This window comes from Tamandua tetradactyla, chromosome 4 (assembly GCF_023851605.1).
Source record: "Tamandua tetradactyla isolate mTamTet1 chromosome 4, mTamTet1.pri, whole genome shotgun sequence".
NCBI classification, from domain to species: Eukaryota; Metazoa; Chordata; class Mammalia; order Pilosa; family Myrmecophagidae; genus Tamandua; species Tamandua tetradactyla.
Genome location: NC_135330.1, coordinates 145544646 through 145565562, shown reverse-complemented (window position 1 = coordinate 145565562; position 20917 = coordinate 145544646). Strand labels below are relative to the sequence as shown.

At 37.8% G+C, this 20917-nt stretch overlaps 1 protein-coding gene across 11 annotated transcripts in view; it reads right to left on the bottom strand.

Moving 5' to 3' along the window:
• The window catches only part of SCEL (sciellin), a 121771-nt gene that overhangs the window by 25990 nt on the left and 74864 nt on the right, over positions 1 to 20917 (bottom strand). For all 11 annotated transcript variants that reach the window (XM_077158478.1, XM_077158481.1, XM_077158477.1 and 8 more), the window contains 2 exons: positions 20490 to 20549; positions 20284 to 20343 (listed from right to left, as the gene is read on the bottom strand). In XM_077158478.1, coding sequence (XP_077014593.1) covers positions 20284 to 20343; positions 20490 to 20549 — 120 coding nt within the window. The remainder of the gene's footprint in view (positions 1 to 20283; positions 20344 to 20489; positions 20550 to 20917) is intronic.

Genomic DNA, 20917 nt, shown 5'->3' with positions numbered 1-20917 from the left:
CCAGCTATATGCTGCTTACAAGAGACTCATCTTAGACACAGGACACAAATAGATTGAAAGTAAAAGGATGGATAAAGATTTTCCACATAAGTTGTAATCAAAGGCAGAAGTAGCTATACTAATATTGGACAAAATAGACTTTAAAAGTAAAGAAAGACATCATAAGAGACAAAGGACACTATACACTAATTAAAGGGTCAATTCATCCAGAAGATATAACAATCATAAATGTTTATGCTCCCAAACAAGGAGCTCCATAGTACATGAAACAGATATTGGCAAAACTGAATGGAGCAATAGATGTTTCAACAATAATAGTAGGAGACTTCAATACACCACTCTCCTCTATAGATAGAGCAACCACACAGAAGATCAACAAGGAAATAGAGAAGTTAAATAACTTGATAAATGAATTAGAACTAACACACATATATAGGCCACTGCACCCCAAAGCACAAAGTTATATATTCTTCTCTAGTGCTCATGGAACATTGTCCAGGAGAGATCACGTGCTGGGGCACAAAATAGGTCCTTATAAATTTAAAAACATTGAAATTATTCAAAGAACTTTCTATGATCACAATGGGATGAAGCTGGATCTCAATAATCACCAAAGAATGAGAACATTCACAAATAGATGGAGATTAAATAGCACACTCTTAAACAAACAGTTGGTCAAAGAAGAAATTGCTAGAGAAATCAGCAGCTATCTGGAAATGAATGAAAATGAGAATATAACTTATCAGAACTTATGGGATGCAGCAAAGGCTGTGCTGAGAGGGAAATTTATTGCCCTAAATGCCTATATTAAGAAACAAGAAAGAGCAAAAATCAAGAACTTAACAGCACACCTGGAGGAACTTGAGAAAGAACAGCAAACAAAGCCCAAAGCAAATAGAAGTAGAGAAATAACAAAGATTAAAGCAGAAATAAATGAATGGGAGAAAAAAAAGAACAATAGAAAGAAGCAATAAAATGAAAAGTTGGTTTTTTGAGAAAATCAATAAAATTGATGGGCCACTAGCAAGACTGACAAAGAAAAAGAGAGAGAGGATGCAACTAAACAAAATCAGAAATGAAAAGGGGTACGTAACCACAGGCCCTGAAGAAATAAAAGAAATCAAAAGTGGATACTATGAACAACTATATGCCAACAAACTAGACAACTTAGATGAAATGGACAAATTCCTGGAGACATATAAACAAGCTACATTGACTTGGGAATAAAGAGAAGATCTCAACAAACCAGTCACAAGTAAAGAGATTCAATCAGTCATCAAAAATCTTCCTACAAAGAAAAGCCCAGGGCCAGATGGCTTCACAGGGGAATTTTATCAAATATTCTAGAAAGAACTAACACTAATCCTGTTCAAACTTTTCCAAAAAATTGAGGAAAAAGGAACTCTACCTAACTCATTTTATGAAGCTGATATAATTTTAATACCAAAACCAGGTAAAAATACTATAAGAAAGGAAAACTACAGGCCAATCTCTGTAATGAATATAGATGCAAAAATCTCAATAAAATATGAGCAAATAAGATCCAGCAACACATTAAAAGAATTATACACCATGACCGAGTGGGGTTTATGCAAGGAATGCAAGGATGGTTCAACACAAGAAAATCAATTAATGCAATACAGCACATTAACAAATCAAAAGGGAAAAATCACATGATTATCTCAATGCTGAAAAAGTATTCAACAAAATTCAGCATCCTTTTTGATCAAAATACTCCAAAAGATAGGAATCAAAGGTAACTACCTCAATATGATAAAGGGAATATATGAAAAACTGATAGCCAGCATCGTACTCAATGGAGACAGACTGAAAGCCTTCCCCCTAATACAAGACAGGTACAAAACAAGGATGCCCACTGTCACCACTATTATTCAACATTGTGCTAGAACTTCTAGCCAGAGCAATCAGGCAGGACAAAGAAATAAAAGGCATCCAAATAGGGAAGGAAGAAATAAAACTCTCATTATTTGCAGATGATATGATACTATACTTGGAAGATCCTGAGAAATCTACAGCAAAGTTACTGGAGCTAACAAACAAATTCAGTAAGGTGGCAGGATATACAATTAATGTGCAAAAATCAGTAACATTTCTAATCACAAGGTATGACCTAGCTGAGGAGTCAGTTAAGGAAAAAAAATCCATTCAAAATAGCAACTAAAAGAATCAAGTACTCAGGAATGAACTTAACTAGGGACATAAAGGACTTGCACGCAGAAAACTACATAACATTACTAAAAGAAATCAAAGGAGATCTAAATAGGTGGAAAGACATTTCCTGCTCATGGATAGGAAGGCTAAATATAGTTAAGATATCAATTCTCCCCAAATTGATCCACAGATTCAACACAGTACCAATCAAAATTCCAACAACCTACTTTGAAGATTTGGAAAAGCTAATTACCAAATTCATCTGGAAGAGAAAGAGACCCCAAATAGCTAAAAGCATCCTAAAAAAGAACAAAGTGGGAGGATTAACAGTCTGATTTTAAAACCTTTTATAAAGCCACAGTGCTCAAAACAGCATGGTACTGGCACAAAGATAGAAACATTCACCAATGGAATCAAATTGAGAGTGCAGAAATAGACCATCAAATCTATGGTTAACTGATTTTTGACTAGGCCCCCAAATCCTCTGAACTGGGATAAAATAATCTTTTCAATAATTGGGCATGGACGAATTGGATATCAATAGCCAAGAGAAGAAAAGAGGACCCCTAGCTTACACCACACACAAAAATGAAGTCAAAGTGGATCAAACACCTAAATATAAGAACTAGCACCATAAAGCTTCTAGAAGAAAATGTAGGGAAACATCTTCAAGACCTAGTAATAGGAGGTAGCTTCCTAAACTTTACACCCAAAGCACAAGCTGTAGCAGGCAGGCCCTGTTTGGCCAAGCCATTTCATCTCACAGCAGGCAGGCCCCTGTTTACTCAGGCCATTTCCCCTTTGAGAAGTCTCCTTTGTCCTGGGAACATTTAAAACTGCATGTAGGCAGGATAAGAAAAATTCCTATAGAGACCCCTCCCCTCCTTTATATCGGCACATAGAGCTTCCATTAAAACCTTGTGACAAACCTGGTTTGGGGCTTAGACTTTCAGTCTACTCCGCTGAGCCCTATGGCCATAGACGAATAAAACCTACTTCCTGAAACTTTGGACCCTTGACCCAAGTTTGTTTTGTTTCCATGTAACTTTCCTGGAGACTTGCAGCCTTGTTCCTGGTTTTGTGCAATAAAGCAACAAAAGAAAAAATAGATAAACGGGAACTCCTCAAAATCAAATGCTTCTGCACCTCAAAAGACTTGGTCAAAAAGGTGAAGGGGCTGTTAATTCAATGGGAAAAAATATTTGGAAATCACATATCGGACAAATGTTTGATTTCCTGTATACACAAAGAAATCATACAATTCAACAACAAAAGAACAAACAATTCAATTCTAAAATGAGCTAAAGATACGAATAGCCATTTTTCTGAAGAGCAAGTTCAGATGGCTCAAAAGCACATTAAGAGAGCTCATTTTCATTGGCTATAGGGGAAATGTAGATCAAAACCACAACTAGATACCACCTCATATCTATAAGAATGGCTGCTATTAAACAGGCAGCTATAAATTTTGGAGAGGATGTAGAGAAACTGGGACACTTACGCACTGCTGGCGGGAATGTATAAAGATGCAGCCACTATGGAAGACTGTTTGGTGGTTCCTTAGGAAACTAAATATCGAGATGCCCTATGACTCAACAACAGCACTATTTGGTATATACCCAGAAGAGCTGAAAGCAATGACACAAAAAGACATTTGCACACTTCATAGCAGCATTATTCACAATTGCCAAAAGATGGAAATAAACCAAATGCCCATCAACAGACGAGTGGATCAACAAAATGTGGTACATACATATGATGGAATATTATGCAGCAGTAAGAAAAAATGATGCCCTGAAGCACATGGTAAGATGGATGAGCCTTGAAGACATAATGCTGAGTGAAATCAGCCAGACACAAAAGGATAGATATTGTGTGATTCTACTTTTATGGCCAGCATAAAGGTATAATCAGAGGCTTATAATACAGAATATTGGGGACTTGGAGATACATAAAAACTATAGATGGGTGAACTGTTAGCTAATGAGGTTAAATTCCATTATAAGGGAATAGATAGGAGTGAAGGTGGTTCTCTAGTGGGTCTATAAGTAATATTACCCTATTGAAGAGGAATAGACTCAAAGTGTTGTATGGATCTACTTGTTCCATTGATTAACACTAGAAATGTGAATTTGTTCTCGCAGGAATTATTTCAAGGATATGATTCTTGTACAAAGAGTGTTTAAGTCCAGGGTACAGGGGGAAAACTGCTATTGCATGCTATGAGCTATGCTCAAAAGGAAACCATCAGCACTACCATAGCAACAGGAGAGGTAAATAATGGGGGGAGGGACAAGAGTTAAGAGAAGGTTTAGATTTCCTATTTGGCAAGGGTGTGTTTATTGGTCTTCTTTCTCTTGGGAACAATGAAATTATCTAAAATTGAGAATGTTGATGGACTGTGAACTTCGGGCCCTCTACATGAGGCCCGATGAATGCAGGTGGCTGAAGGATGCACTGACAGAAATAGATTGGCAAACAATGACGTGTACTTATGAAGGTTGTGCTGCTACAAAAATGAACAAAATTGTGAGGCATGCAATAATGTGAATGAACATGTGGGACATTTGTGGAGTCAAAATTAGCCATAAACAAAAGAACAAGAATGGTATGGTCACCTTTAGAAAATGCTTATAAGAAAACAGGGGCCTAGATTGTAAACTTTTAGAGCAGACACATTAAGTCTGGAATAGTGATTACTATTTCTGGATTTTGAGAGGCTATTTATGTATATAACCTGATATTTAGAGATAAGAATGGGGCCAAACAGGTTGGGGTTAAAGTAATTCAGAACACAGGGGTAAGGAAGACAGTGTCTACATTTTAGAACCACACATGCTCTTTGAGACCAATAGAGCTGGAGCTGAAATTTTCTGCAGTACATAATCTAATTCAATCTACCTGCATAACTCATTTAAACAACTGAAATACAAGGAGCACAGAATAAGAAAGAGGTCCTTTAATCCTGTATAGATTACTGTAATGCCTGGATACATCCTAGAGTATATTAACCAGATAATCAAAAGTATTGGCAAAGTTCCCTGAGGGATGGGAGAAAGAATATGGAACTATTATACCTTACCATCAGAGAATCCTGTGATACTGTGTCAAATTTAGGGACACCCAAATCAATAGGTCATGTCCTTGATCATGAGGCTTACCCTTGTGAAGCTTATGTAGGTCACAGACAAGCTAAGACTACCTGTAGGCATGCCTAAGAGTTAATTCTGGAGGATCTCTCTTGTTCAGATGTGCCCTCAGTTTCTCTAAGACCAGCTCTTAGAGAGAGAGAGACCAACTCTGCAAGTGAAATCATTGCCCTCTCCCCTATGTGGGACATGACATCCAGGGATGAAAGTCTCCCTGGTGACACGGGCATCCTAGTCGACTGCAGATGTAATCAGCAACAGATGAGGTTCCACGCCATTGGCTCATGTCCACAACAAAAGAACTAGGCACATTCACCTAGCCAAGTTGACATTTGAACCTAACTACCACATGTCCACCTCTTGTCACCTTAGCAACTACCCGCATCATCTTAAACAATATTAAAGTGCAAAAAATTCTCTTCTAGTTGTGGACCTATGAATCTCAAAACAAGTTATCTGGTGCCAATATGCAAAGGAGGACAGCCAGAGCATACATATTTTCATTTCCATAGGGAGAAATTGGAAGAAATACAGGAGTCACAAGACTCAAACAGTTCTGAAAATCTGCAGGGCGAACACCATCATTTATCCTTTGGCTTAGAAAGTGGCAGACTCACCCTTTCCAAGGGCCTACGCAGTGGGCCGCCTCTTTCTGAATCAACCTCAGGGGACACTGAGGAGACTACCTTTCTCTAGGCTCCACCTCTCCAGGCATTGGGGCCACCCCTGGGCTCTCTGCCATTTCTGGGGCACATGCCCAACCCCTCCGTGTGGTGGCAGCCAGGCTCTCCCCAGTCCCCAAGGAGCGTGCTGTACCTTTTCCAAGACCTGAGGTGGCTTGACTCTTCCACTGCACAGAGGTGGGAGGCTCATCCTCTGCTTTCAGGGCAAACTCACCCTCTCCATGTATATGGGTGGGTCCGCTCTCCTGAGCCCAGGCTTCTTGACTTCAGATCTGAGCTTCCATGGTTCTCACTCTGCCAACTCCAATTTGTCCCTTTTGTGTCCCCCTTTGTGCAGATTGGCTGTGGTTTCATTTATACCAACAGTCTCTTCAAACACTCTTCAAACACTTCATAATTCTCTTCACAGTTCCTCCAAAATCTTCCCCTTACTCATCCAAAAAACTGTTCCAACACGTCTGGTATTTGCAAACTGCAGCAACACCCCACTCCTCCAGTACCAAATCTGTTCTAGTTTGCTAGCTGCCAGAATGTAACACACCAGAGATGGACTGGCTTTCAAGACAAGGGGATTTTATTTAGCTAACATATAGTTCTTCAGAGGAAAGGCAGCAAACTTTCAACTGAGGTTCTTTCTTACATGGGAAGGCACAGGGTGATCTCTGCTGGCCTTCTCTCCAGGCCTCTGGATTCCAGCAACTTTCCCTGGGGTGATTCCTTTCTGCATCTCTAAAGGTCTTGGCTGAGCTGTGAGTGCTGAGATAAGGTATGCTGAGCTGTTCAGGCTGTGCTATGCTGAGCTCTCTCATTTAAGCACCAGCCAATTAAATCAAACATCATTCATTGCAGCACGCACACCTCCTAGCTGACTGCAGATGTAATCAGCAACAGATGAGGTTCATATGCCATTGGCTCATGTCCACAGCAATAGAACTAGGCACCTTTACCTAGCCACGTTGACACCTGAACCTAACTACTACAATAAGATTTAACAAATGTATATGAATGCTGAATTATTAATTGAAATCTCTTTTAGTCTCCAGTATCTTAGAGCAGCTAGAAATAAAACCCTAATATTGTGAAATTGTAATCCATACCTAACTCTGAAATATGTCCTACAACTAATTGTGGTGCTGTGCTTTGAAATTTATACCCTTTTCATGTATATGTTTTTTTTTTACACAAAAAAGAAGGAAACAAAAAGATATGGATTTATCTAATGAGTATGACTGCTGAATCATTATTATATATACATATTGTCTCTAATATGTATTGTGTGTGTATATATACAATTGTACGTATATATGTATGTATCCAATTGTACGTCTCCAGTGTCTCGGAGCAGCTAGAAGGAAAAACCTAAAATTGTGGAACTGTAACCCAGATCAAACTCTGAAATCTGTTCTATAACTAATTATTGTGGTATGCTTTGAAATTTATTGCTTTTTTGTATATATGTTATTTTTCACAATTAAAAAAAAAGTGGCTCACACACAAAAATATATATGACTGCTGAATCATTACACTGAAATTTCACTTAGCCTCCAGTGTCTTGAAATAGCTAGAAGGAAAAGTCTAAAATTGTAAACCTGTAACCCATACCAAACTCTGAAATCTATTCTATAGCTCCTTGTTACAGTGTACTTCAAAATATATTGCTTTTTTGCATGTATGTTACATTTCAAAATAAAAATGTTTAAAAAAAATCTGTATATTTACATGGAATGAAATTTAATACCCTTTTTACAGAACATCCAAACCATCAATAACAGATAAAATCTGCCAATTAGGTAGCATTCCATAGACATGGTGCAACCTCATATTTAAAATACTAGCTGCCTACTTTTAAGAATGAAGAAATTAGGGTAAATTATCTTTGTCATGTAAGTTACAGTAGAAAATATGTCAATTAATGTAATGTAGCTCAAAAGTATCAAAGTCATTTACTTCTGCAATCTGAAGGATGTAAAATTCAAAACCGAATCCCTAAACATAACTGCCAGGGCACGTGTGAGAAGACCTCCCGGTTTGCATTCTTCAGGTCTAGAATTGGGAAAGAGGGGTTTGGAATTCTCTAATCTCTGACAGTCCCTCCCTTGAGCCACTTCCTTGGCCTCTGGGGCTACTGTTCTGTCTTGATGGCCTAACATGATTAAGTGATCCTCCCCTTAGCATTTGAAATAACACTTCACTTAATACTTGGGGATAATAGAATAAAATTAAATGGAGTATCATAGTATTCCATAAACCAGTTTCCTGGGAATGCCAAACTGAGATATGTGGCAGTGGTAAATAGTGAAAGATTACCAGAAACTGAATCTATGGTGAACTGGAATTTTATTCCATAAGGTCATTCTCTCTCCACTACCAGCCTTGGAGGCACTGTGTCCCATTTTTAAAGGAAGCTGGTGACTTTGATTACAGCTTGAAAGTAGGGCTATATCAGGACCTAATATGGACTTGCACATAAGTACTTACAGAATTAAATTGAATTACCTTTTTCTTCGTCTCTGGGGATAGCAACTGCCACCTTAATTAGCTCTAGGAAAAAATAGTAAAGGGGCTCAAAGGGAGGATGTTGGCCTAGATCCTGAACCCCTAAGGCAGTCAGTCCATCTACACCCAGGCACACAGTGTGCATCATGTAGAAAACAATCATTAAAACCAGTTGTGGACACTTCACCTCCATTTTGGCAACAGCCTTACTTCACTCTAAACGGCACTTATTTCTCTTTTCTTTCATACAGTTCCCAACCCTGGCTTTGTTTCCTATTTTTGGATCTGTTCTTGCTCTTGTGAAAGGGTAATGGTTTCTCAGACTGATGCTGGACATTCTCTGGCACTTTCCACTCTGGCTGCTGCAGATACCACATCTTTGCCCTGCCTATACCCTTCACTACGCCAGGATCCGAGCCCTTTTAGACCTATATGTTGGGTGAGGGAGAACAGGACATGTTCAGACCTAGAGAAAAAGAAGCTAGAATCTTAAAATTCCAACAACTACAGCTAGATAATTCACAATTGGGATTTATGCCTGCCTTCAAAGAAACCTACTACCAAAGTGGCACAACTGTGAATCAATGAATATACCATAGTACCAGTGGTTTCACAGAATTTTTATTTTTTTCATTAAACAATATCACGTATGAAGTTTGGGAGAGTAGATTTTAACCTGAATAGTAAAACAGGGTATGAAGTTCAAAATTATGAAAAGTATAAAATGTATTTGCTGTGGTTTTTCACCGATTGATGTCATCAACTAGATTTTAAGACCCAATAGTTATAACTGCCATTTACTTTCCACGTTAAAGGACATAAGTGTAACATTTTTCATTCTTTAATTAAGATATCTATTGCATGGTGTCTTTCACACTCTGGTAGAAGATGAAGAGCTGTGAGTCAAAGCGTGAAAGTAGATTTTTATAGCAGCCCAGCCAAATGTTGCAGGGTCGAGCAAAGGCATGATTCCAAACCCTTTCATGGCAGTTGTATATTTATGAGAAGTTGGAATTAATTCCAGTAATATCACCAAGTCTCTGTAGAAACAGTGAGAAATGCTAAAGAGCAAATTGTCAAATGTTGTAACTAGAAAATGTTTTGCTATATAGATTTCAAAATGTTGTGGGGAAAATATGAGTTATTTATAGCCACAGCACAATTTTTTAATACGAGCAGTTATCTATGTTATAACAATTTAATTTATTTTCCATTGTCTCATTAAGGAATGCAATACTTCCTTATAAAGGGTAGTAGGGAAAAAGTAGAGATTCTGGGGACCAAGAAATAATGTTTCTTACAATATAACTTTCCTAGGATAAGCTCTGTATGTGAGAAAGTTATCAGTTCATTTCTAATTGCTATTTATTCAACTCTTCTGTGAATGTGGGAGGTATGTATTAATAAAGCAGCAACATGTTTCTCTCTTTACAGCTTACTTAACTTGCTTTTGTAGAGTACTGAACACATTCACAAAATTAACATATAAAAAATGTTCTGTGGTACTTCTTTTATGCCAGCAACTAAATCTCAGGGCATGAAGCTTTAGACCAAAAGGATTATCTGTCTCTCTGAAAGGAGTACAGAATACAGTGTGATAACTGGCATAATTCTTCATTTCTATTACCATGAAAAAATTGGTCCAGTTTTATTGTTTTTATAATTATTTTTACATGGGGATCCTAAAGATTTTTATATTAAGGAAATTAATAGTTCCATAGAAAAGTTGGACAATTTGGGTATTTAAAATATAAGATATGACCTAGAATTTCAGTGGCTCTAATTCACCATGGTTCAATGAGACTATGTCACAAACAAATTATATTCATTGGCCTAAGCAGGAGACCAATCATAAGAAATTAGATTCTTCAGTCTGGTTTCACTTAGAAATCATTCACTTGAAATGTTAGAGCTGGAAGGCAGTGGGCTTTATCTAGGTGAACTATTATAGATACTTGATCATGTTGAGATTTAGCTTTTAATTCACAGATTGTTAAGCACCTACTCTGCACTGGGCATCTTGCTAGGCACAGTGGTGGAAGCAATGAGAAATACTGACCAGATTCTTGCCCTTAAAGCTCTTACAGTCAGAATATTTGGATTTTGGCAATTTGGTGGAACAGGACTTCACTCTGACTCCATACAAGAGATGTGACAGAAAAATGTCCGGACTGTTTGTGCCAGGGTGTAAGTGATTATAAATGGTCTTCTGCCCTACACAGGGAAGCCCTCAGGGAAAAACTGGAGAAAATGGGGTGAATGGTCTCAGTCATGATCCACCTACACCCACAGCTGGCTTGGAAAGATTTTCCTCTTGCTCCAGAGCTGGGAGTGCCCATGGCACATTTGGAAGATAACATTTGTGCTTTTCCTGTGCAGAGACTCCACTTGGTTATGGTATGGTGCCTATCCCCCCACCCTGTGACTTGTGCTATGGGTACCTGTTCTGTTTTCTTTTTGGCAAAGACTGGGGGGCCTTCCCAAGGGAGGAGGGGGAAACATAGAGTGGTGCCAATCTGACCACCAACCAGTGAAACAGACTTGCTTCCACCCTGAGACAGTTCTCCCACCGAGGCCAAGAGACCACAGGTGTGTGTGGACTGAAAGGTGAGAGTAGGGAAACCAGCCCAGCTGAGCACCATGATGGCCACTAGACACTGTGCTGCGGTCAGGGACAGGTGGGTCTAAGGGGATGAGAAGACTCAAAAGCATCATTTGCTGGGGAGAAGTAGAAAGTGCCTACCTGCCTAGCTCTCAAATAAAGCCCTAAGTAGAACTGCAATGCCTCCTTGAGATTAGGGACTTGGATTTCAAGGGGAAACTTAAAACTTCCCTTCAAGGGGAAGGATTGGCAGACCAAATCCAAAAGGGGGTCTTCAGAACTAATACAAGTGGATCCAAAATCTCAGATGAGGGGAAAAAAATAAATCTGCAAAATAACCTTATAAAGACAGTAAAATGCCCTATCTACAACAGAAGATCATAAGCTTGTGAAGATACAGACAGATATGGCTCAGCTAAATGACCACATTTAATTACCCGAGGGGACACAGAATTTGAAACAACTAATTAAGGTTGTTCATAACAATATAAAGGATATCAATAAGATACTGGAGGAGCAGAAAGAAGAATTTGAAAGAAATATGGAAAAATATCAGATATCATAGAGATGAAAGATACTGTAGACCAAATTAAAAGTATATTAGAGACATATAACAGTAGACTTCAAGAGGCAGAAGAAATAATATGCAAATTAGAAGGCAGGACAATTGAACTTGAATGTTCAAAAGAACAAACAGTAAGAAAAATGGTAAAAATGCAACTTGACCTAAGGGAAATAATAGCCACCAAGAAGCAGACCAGTGGAAGAATTATTGGTGCCCCAGAAGGAGAAATGTAAAGGGATAGGAAGATAGTTGAAGATGTAATGGGGAAAAACTTCCAATCCCTTATAAAAGACATAAACATCCAAACCAAACAAGTCTAATGAATCTCAAATAGAATAAATCCAAACAGGCTTACTCCAAGACATATACTTCTCAGAATGTCAAATCTTGAAGAAAAGCAAAAAGTACTGAAAGCAGCAAGAGAAAAGAGCTGCATTACATACAAGGGAAAACATATAAGACTGAGTTCAGACTACCCAACAGACACAATGAAGTTGAGAATGCAGTGATATGATATATTTAAGATGTTGAATGAGAAAGGCTTCCAGCCAAGAATTCTTTATCCTGCCAAGTTGTCCTGCAAAATTGAGGGAGAAATTAAAAGCTTCACAACGACTGCAAAAAAAATTGCCAACAAAAGACATGCCCTACAAGAAATATTAAAGGGAACTCTGGTGGCTGGAAAAAGTCAGAAAGGGAGGCCTGGAGGAGAGTGCAGGATAAAAAGTAAAAGAGGGAAAAGGATATATAGATCTGACAAATAAAAACTATAGGCAGCTATAATAATATTAGATAAAATAGCTTCCGAAATGAAAAACTTGAAAATGTTAAGTAACATAGGTCATTACTATAGCAAAGTTGTAATAGTTTCTTTTGTACTATAGCAAAATTTGCAATAATTTTCTACTTGATATTTTAAGTGTACACAGTTTTGATAGTTTTGATAAATCAATTTGTTTAAGATAGTGTTTCACATTTAGAATTTAAGAAATCTCTAATATCTATATCTATAGTGTTTTTCTTTGCTTGCTTTAATTTTAAATTGGTTTATGAAATATATTGTACAAACACAGACTTTATAATGATTATTTAGATATTTATTTAAATATGTCTATGGATAGCCTACTAAGATATCTATTTTTTGCTGATTAAGATTTTTATATGTTAACTGTAAAAACATTTGCATCTTCATATTTTCCCGAAATCACAAACTTGCAAGTGTTCAATAACATAGGTCATTACTATAGTAATGTTGATATTTGAGTAACATTACACTTGAGATTTTGAAATTGTTCACAGTTTTAATAGTGTTTAATTTGTGGGCTCTGTTGGTTCTGATGGCTTTACAACGTTTTCTAAAATGGTTTCCCTCTTAAAAAGCTCCAGTAAGCAACCCCACCTTGAATAGATGGAGACACTTCTCCATGGAAGCGATCAAAAAGATCCCTCCCAACGATCTTGAATGAAGGCTAAAGAACTTGGCTTTTCTAGGGTACACAACAGATTCAAACAGGCACACTTATCTATAGGCATCCTTAAATAAAGTATCCAAATAAGTAATATAAAGCCTGTGTTTATAGTACATTTCATAAACCAGTTTAAAATTAAGGTAAACAAGGAAAAAATCCAGAAGTACAGACTTCAGAGTTTCTTAAATTCTTAATATTAAACACAAATAGCCAGAGACCATCAGAGATGAAGAAAGAAAATGTCCCCAGGGAAGCCATTGAAGAAACCTAAAAAGAAAGCCAGCAGATGTCACCATGTGCCTTCCCAGCTGAGAGGGAAACCCCAAACATCATTGGCCTTCTTGAACCAATGCCTGGATGCCTTAATTTGGACATTTTTATAGCCTTGCCTTAATTTGAACATTTTCACAGCCTTGCAACTGTAAACTTGCAATTTAATAAATTCCCCTTCTTAAAGTCATTCTGTTTCTGGTATATTGAATTCCAGCAGCTTTTGCAAACTAAAATAATAAACTAACCAAGATATTCATTAAAAAAAAACGATCTCATAGTCAGTTCTCTCTGAGAGGAGAATGCTATGTGAGGGGAAGGAAAGACAGCTCGAGGACCCTAGAAGAAGCACTTGATGCACACATGGTAGGTCAGATAGGGAGTCCCAGAGCAGAAGTGAGAAACATCTGAGCTGAGATCGGAAGGTGAGGGAGAAGTTATCCACAAAATGGTGGTAAAGGAAGAGAGAAGAAGGTGAAAGTCAGAGGGTATGTAGGTGGGGTGTGCTTGTGGGTCAAGAGTGATAGGAGATGGAGGTGGGAAGGCATGCATGGCCAAATCATGGGGGATTTGGAAACTAGGTGAAGGGGTATGTCTGTTATGTCATGGCAATTTGGACTGTAATCAGAAGAATGTCATCATTACATCATTCTCAGTGGCAGAAGGACTGACTACAGAGAAACTGGTTTGGGGGCTGCAACAGTAATCTAGATTATGGCCGTAGAAGGGGTTGATGACATTTCATGGACCAATTCCTGAAATCAGTAAGAGAAGCATCAAAGCAATTGGTTTTGGGAATTGAAGCAGTGGAAAGAGTCAAGGTTATCCCTAGGTTTCTTTTTTTTCTTTTTTTTTTATTAATTAAAAAATTAACTAACACAACCTTTAGAAATCATTCTATTCTACATATACAATCAGTAATTCCCAATATCATCATATAGATGCATATTCATCATTTCTTAGTACATTTGCATCGATTTAGAAAAAGAAATAAAAAGACAACAGAAAAAGAAAGAAAACGATAATAGAGGTTGTTGAGGTCGTCTATTTCTTCTTGAGTCAAAGTTGGTTGTTCATGCCTTTCTAGGAACCTGTCCATTTCATCTACATTGTTGTATTTATTAGCATAAAGTTGTTCATAGCATCCTGTTATTACCTCCTTTATTTCTGTGAGGTCAATGGTTATGTCTCCTCTTCCATTTCTGATCTTATTTATTTGCGTTCTCTTTCTTCCTCTTTTTGTCAATCTTGCTAAGGGCCCATCAATCTTGTTGATTTTCTCATAGAACCAACTTCTGGTCTTATTGATTTTCTCTATTGTTTTCATGTTCTCAATTTCATTTATTTCTGCTCTAATCTTTGTTATTTCTTTCCTTTTGCTTGCTTTGGGGTTAGTTTGCTGTTCTTTCTCCAGTTTTTCCAAGTGGACAGTTAATTCCTGAAATTTGCCCTTTCTTCTTTTTTGATATAGGCATTTGGGGCAATAAATTTCCCTCTTAGCACTACCTTTGCTGCGTCCCATAGGTTTTGATATGTTGTGTTTTCATTTTCATTCACCTCGAGATATTTACTAATTTCTCTTGTAATTTCTTCCTTGACCCACTGGTTGTTTAAGAGTGTGTTGTTGAGCCTCCACGTATTTGTGAATTTTCTGGCACTCTGCCTATTATTGATTTCCAACTTCATTCCTTTATGATCTGAGAAAGTGTTGTGTATGATTTCAATCTTTTTAAATTTGTTGAGACTTGCTTTGTGACCCAGCATATGGTCTATCTTTGAGAATGATCCATGAGCACTTGAGAAAAAGGTGTATCCTGCTGTTGTGGGGTGTAATGTCCTATAAATGTCTGCTAAGTCTAGCTCATTTATTGTAATATTCAAATTCTCTGTTTCTTTATTGATCCTCTGTCTAGATGTTCTGTCCATTGATGAGAGTGGGGAATTGAAGTCTCCAACTATTATGGTAGATGTGTCTATTTCCATTTTCAGTATTTTCAGTGTATTCCTCACATATTTTGGAGCATTCTGATTCGGTGCGTAAATATTTATGATTGCTATGTCTTCTTGTTTAATTGTTCTTTTTATTAGTAGATAGTATCCTTCTTTGTCTCTTTTAACTGTTTTACATTTGAAGTCTAATTTGTTGGATATTAGTATAGCTACTTCTGCTCTTTTCTGGTTGTTATTTGCATGAAATATCTTTTCCCAACCTTTCACTTTCAACCTATGTTTATCTTTGGGTCTAAGATGTGTTTCCTGTAGACAGCATATAGAAGGATCCTGTTTTTTAATCCATTCTGCCAGTCTATGTCTTTTGATTGGGGAATTCAGTCCATTAACATTTAGTGTTATTACTGTTTGGGTAATACTTTCCTCTACCAGTTTGCCTTTTGTATTATATATATCATATCTAATTTTCCTTCTTTCTACACTCTTCTCCACACCTCTCTCTTCTGTCTTTTCGTACCTGACTCTAGTGCTCCTTTAGTATTTCTTGCAGAGCTGGTCTCTTGGTCACAAATTCTCTCAGTGACTTTTTGTCTGAAAATGTTTTAATTTCTCCCTCATTTTTGAAGGAAAATTTTGCTGGATATAGAAGTCTTGGTTGGCAGTTTTTCTCTTTTAGTAATTTAAATATATCATCCCACTGTCTTCTTGCTTCCATGGTTTCTGCTGAGAAATCTACACATAGTCTTATTGGGTTTCCCTTGTATGTGATGGATTGTTTTTCTCTTGCTGCTCTCAAGATCCTCTCTTTCTCTTTGACCTCTGACATTCTAACTAGTAAGTGTCTTGGAGAACACCTATTTGGATCTATTCTCTTTGGGGTGCGCTGCACTTCTTGGATCTGTAATTTTAGGTCTTTCATAAGAGTTGGGAAAATTTCAGTGATAATTTCTTCCATTAGTTTTTCTCCTCCTTTTCCCTTCTCTTCTCCTTCTGGGACACCCATAACACGTATATTTGTGAGCTTCATATTATCATTCAATTCCCTGAGCCCCTGCTCAAATTTTTCCATTCTTTTCCCTATAGTTTCTATTTATTTTTGGGTTTCAGATGTTCCATCCTCCAGTTCACTAATCCTAACCTCTGTCTCTTGAAATCTACCATTGTAGGTTTCCATTGTTTTTTTTCATCTCTTCTACTGTATCTTTCATTCCCATAAGTTCTGTGATTTGTTTTTTCAGACTTTCCATTTCTTCTTTTTGTTCATCCCATGCCTTCTTCATGTCCTCCCTCAATTTATTGATTTGGTTTTTGAAGAGGTTTTCCATTTCTGTTCGTATATTCAGAATTAGTTGTCTCAGCTCCTGTATCTCATTGAGCTATTGATTTGTTCCTTTGACTGGGCCATATCTTCAATTTTACTGGTGTGATTTGTTATTTTTTGCTGGCATATGGACATTTAATCAGATTTCCCTGAGTGTGAGACCCAGCAGGTTGAAAGACTTTCCTGTGAAGTCTCTGGGCTCTATTTTTCTTATCCTGACCAGTATGTGGTGCTTGTCTGTCTGCGGGTCCCACCAGCAAAAGATGTTGTGGCTCCTTTAACTTTGGAAGGCTCTCCCTGCTGGGTGCATGGTGGAGATTGAGGAAAGGTTGTAGGCTGGTTTTAATGGCTTCAAATTGCAAAGTCCTGGGATCTGAATTCCTTGAGAGAGGGAATCCACCTGAGTTGCGTTTCACCCCTCCCGTGGGGAAGGTTCAGGTGGTAGAGAGCCCTGAAAGCAGCCTGATTCTGCGTTTGGGGCAGTTGCAACCTGTGTAATCCTGGCGCTGAGTCCAGAGGCAACCAAGCCTCTGTAGAAACAGCCGCAGAAAGCTCTGTTTCACCCCCTTTCCTCTTTTTCAGTTAGCCCAATAGGCGACTTCTGCCTTGATCAGTTTTGCCTGAGCTGGGGGCCTATATTTAGTAGTCAGAATTTGTTTATTAATGCCACTATTGGTGTTTGGTTGGACTCAGTCCCTGCCTCTGTTGGAGACTCTTTCCTTTCCCTCCGGGAAGCTGCCTGTGGGGGAGGGGCGCCGGTCACCAGCCGCCGCAGCTTGGGGAACTCGCTGATCCAAGACTCGCGGCCGGTCCAGGAAGCCTCTTGTGAGGGAGGGGTGCCGGCCGCCGGCTGCCGCAGCTTGGGGAACTCGCCTCTCCGAGACTCTCAGCCATCCAGGAAGCCGCCTGTGAGGGAGGGGTGCCGGCCGCCAGCCACCGCGGCCCAGGGAAGCACGTGCCGCTCGGGGAACTCACCGCTGCGGAGTCTCGCAGCCGGTCCAGCCGGTCCAGACTGGGGTACGCTGTGTGTTCGGTCTCTGTCATGGCTCCGGGAGCTGTTCTGTACTGTTTCTGGTTATTTAGTAGTTGTTCTGGAGGAGGAACTAAGACGCGCGCACCTTACTAAGCCGCATCTTGGCCCCTCTGTCCCCCTAGGTTTCTTTTATAGCAGAAATCTGAGAAATATACAAAAAGAAGAGGAGAAGGAACTCTTCTCTTTCTGGAATACTAAAATCTAGGGAAAAAATACATGAAGAACTTAAAATAATGGAAGCATAATGGTACAAGTAGCTAAAGACTTTTTTTTTTTCTATTTCAGAGGAAGGATGCCTTTTGTGTCACTGGATGCTTTGTTAGCCTTCATGTGGGAGCAGTAACATACAGGTTTTAATAATTAGTATAACAAAGCTTATAGGCTACAAATAACTGAATATCTCTTTTTAGTATTGGTTCATGAAAATATAAAATTGTAACTGTTATAAGTCATGCAACTTCTCCTTGAATAAAGGAAAATTCTGTGTATATCTGCATTTGTTCAGGTTAATGTGTTCCTAGAGGGAAATCGAGGATGCCTGCTTACATTCTGATAGATGACTGAAGTTTATTCAGCCCCTAACTGTGAGTTAAATATACAGCTGCTGGATATGTCAGCAAAGTCACATAGGAGAGCTCTGGTTCACTGCTGTTATACTATTAAATAACCAGTGCTTGTGTCATGTTGAATTGGATGTAAAAGTGACTTGTAGCTGTTATTCCTACTGGGAGGCACTTTAAACACTCCTCTCTTAACAGTACATTAAAATCAAATGGGCATCATAGATACATTACAGATATAGGTGGCTGAACAAGTTGAACAGAGCTGCTTTTCTTTTTCAAATCGACAATACAGACTTTCCTATTTGTTCCATGATAATTCTTGGACATTCTGGCTGATAATCATCAAGTCTTATATACTGCTAACGAATATTCAGATGTAGCTCAGGTTTGATGTGGATCAAGCTGCCGTCTTGAAACAACCTGATGCCCAAAATATTTTTTTTAATTTTCTTTTTTTATAATAATATCTGCATAACTAAATATCTTCTTTTTATAGATATTTGATTAACAGCTACTGAAAGACAAACCACCTTTAAAAATAGCCTTTTCTAATAAAACAAAGGCAAAACTCTTCTGGGAAAATTATCATTGACAACAGATAAAGAGGGCAGGAGAGAGAGAGAGAGAGAAAATCAGCCAACAACAAATTGCTATGGTAGCTACTTTCAGTTATTTTGCAAAATGGTTATTGAACCTAACCACTCCCAACATGATTGGTAGCCTCCTAAATTGTTTCTGACAAATACCATAATAAAAGAAATGTTTCTATTTAACAAAGATACTTCCATACCATTATCAGTGGCAGGGTCCATACTAAAATTTCAGCTATTTTAGGAAACCCCGTGCTATCTCTCTTCCTGGTCATTTTAACAATACTTCTCTAGAATAAATGCATCTGGCTGTAATCCTTTAACTATGTGTGTAGGGGGTAGAGTGGGGAGTAGGCGCTGTAAGAAATATGAGCGAAGGAAAGAGAAAGAAAGTCTGAACTGATTTATCCACAGATCTTTTGTTTTTCATCTAGGCAGTGATGTTAGAAAGACTTAAATACAAGACCTTTGAGCTATACTTCCCTCTTTATAAAAGGAGGCTTTCTTCATCTCAGAATATTTTGACTGTGCTTTCCACCAAAATATATTTATTGGGATAAAAGCCCAGGTTAGCAAAGCAATTTGGACTCTAATACAATATATTCTGGTACTTTTTATGTATTAATAAAATCCTTTAGGTAAACAAATATCATATAAAGATAGTTAATTTTAATACATTTGCAGAAATAAAAATGGAGATTCAAGGTTAAAGTCTGCTGTACTGTTTTCTGAGCACATATTCACTCTGAGTCTGGGATTTGGAAGACCCTGACTATCTTTTCCAATGCTCCATAGGCATCCTCTTAAACCACTTACCATCTAAACTACTAGTTTGATTCAAATTTTACAGAATATTTTTTCTTAGTACTTAATTTTAAGTACGTTTTCCATTTCTGATCTGAAACTCTATTTCCTATAGATAGCAAACATGAAGTCATTTTAGTGCAAATAACTAGCACAGAATTGATTCTAAGTTAGCACAATTGATTCCAGAAGAGTGCAACATGTCTCCTTGTAGACTGGCGATACAAGGGTTATAAAAGTGTCCTCATTTGAAATATCAAAGAAAAATTAGAAGCTTTTTTTGTAAAAAGAAAAAAGAAGGAGGAGTATGAGGAAGAAGAAAAAGGGAAAAGAAAGAAACAAGCAAAATTCTTAACCCAGAACCATGAGGATATGTCAAGATAGTCAGGAAAAGTAATTTACTCCTTAGTGTTTCTGAGACCTAAAGGTTTCACTTCAATAAGATTGTCCAAGTTTTGGCTGTTTCAAAGAAGGAAAAAAAAACCAAAAAACAAATTCAGATTAGTGATAGAAATTTTTGGTTGGTTCTAGCTTGTTAACACTAATATTATAAATCCAATCCATCCAGGGGCAACAGACAGATGAAAACATGAAATGGCTGCTTTCCTTTGATTACCTCTGATTGCTTCTGATTACTGCAGGATTCACTTTGATGAGGTTATCGAGATCTTGGTTTCTTTAAGTAGAAAAAGAAAAAGAGCAGATTAATTATGAATTAATTTTGGTAAATTCATTAAGGTTATATATCAGATTGAAATAATAATAAAGCTATATCCTTCCTGACCAAAGTACATAAAAAAATATACATGTAGTTTTTATTACCTTTGGTTGTTTTTGAGAGTTTCAGGATTCACTTTGATAAGCTTATCAAGCTCTTGGTTGCTGTAAGTGAGAACAATTAAAACAGCTTGGATTAGAGACGATACAGGTCTAAGGTCATTAGGAGCAGAAAGAAAGGATTGGCTGTCTGAGCATTTAGTATAAAACGTATTTGTTTGGCACAGAATAGCCTTGAAATGAGTTTTCTAATCAATCCAAGGGAGGATGAATGATGCTGGACCAGAAGAATTACTTTTATCTCCTGCACTTTTTTTTTGCCACAGACAATGACAAGGGCACACTGGTTAAGCGTTGCACAGCAAACGATTTTTCACTCTTGAATGTTTTAACATTATGAGAACACAAACTGATTTTAATGGCCTTGTCATTTTTTTAAACTATGTCCACTCATGGAGGATTCCAATTTTAAT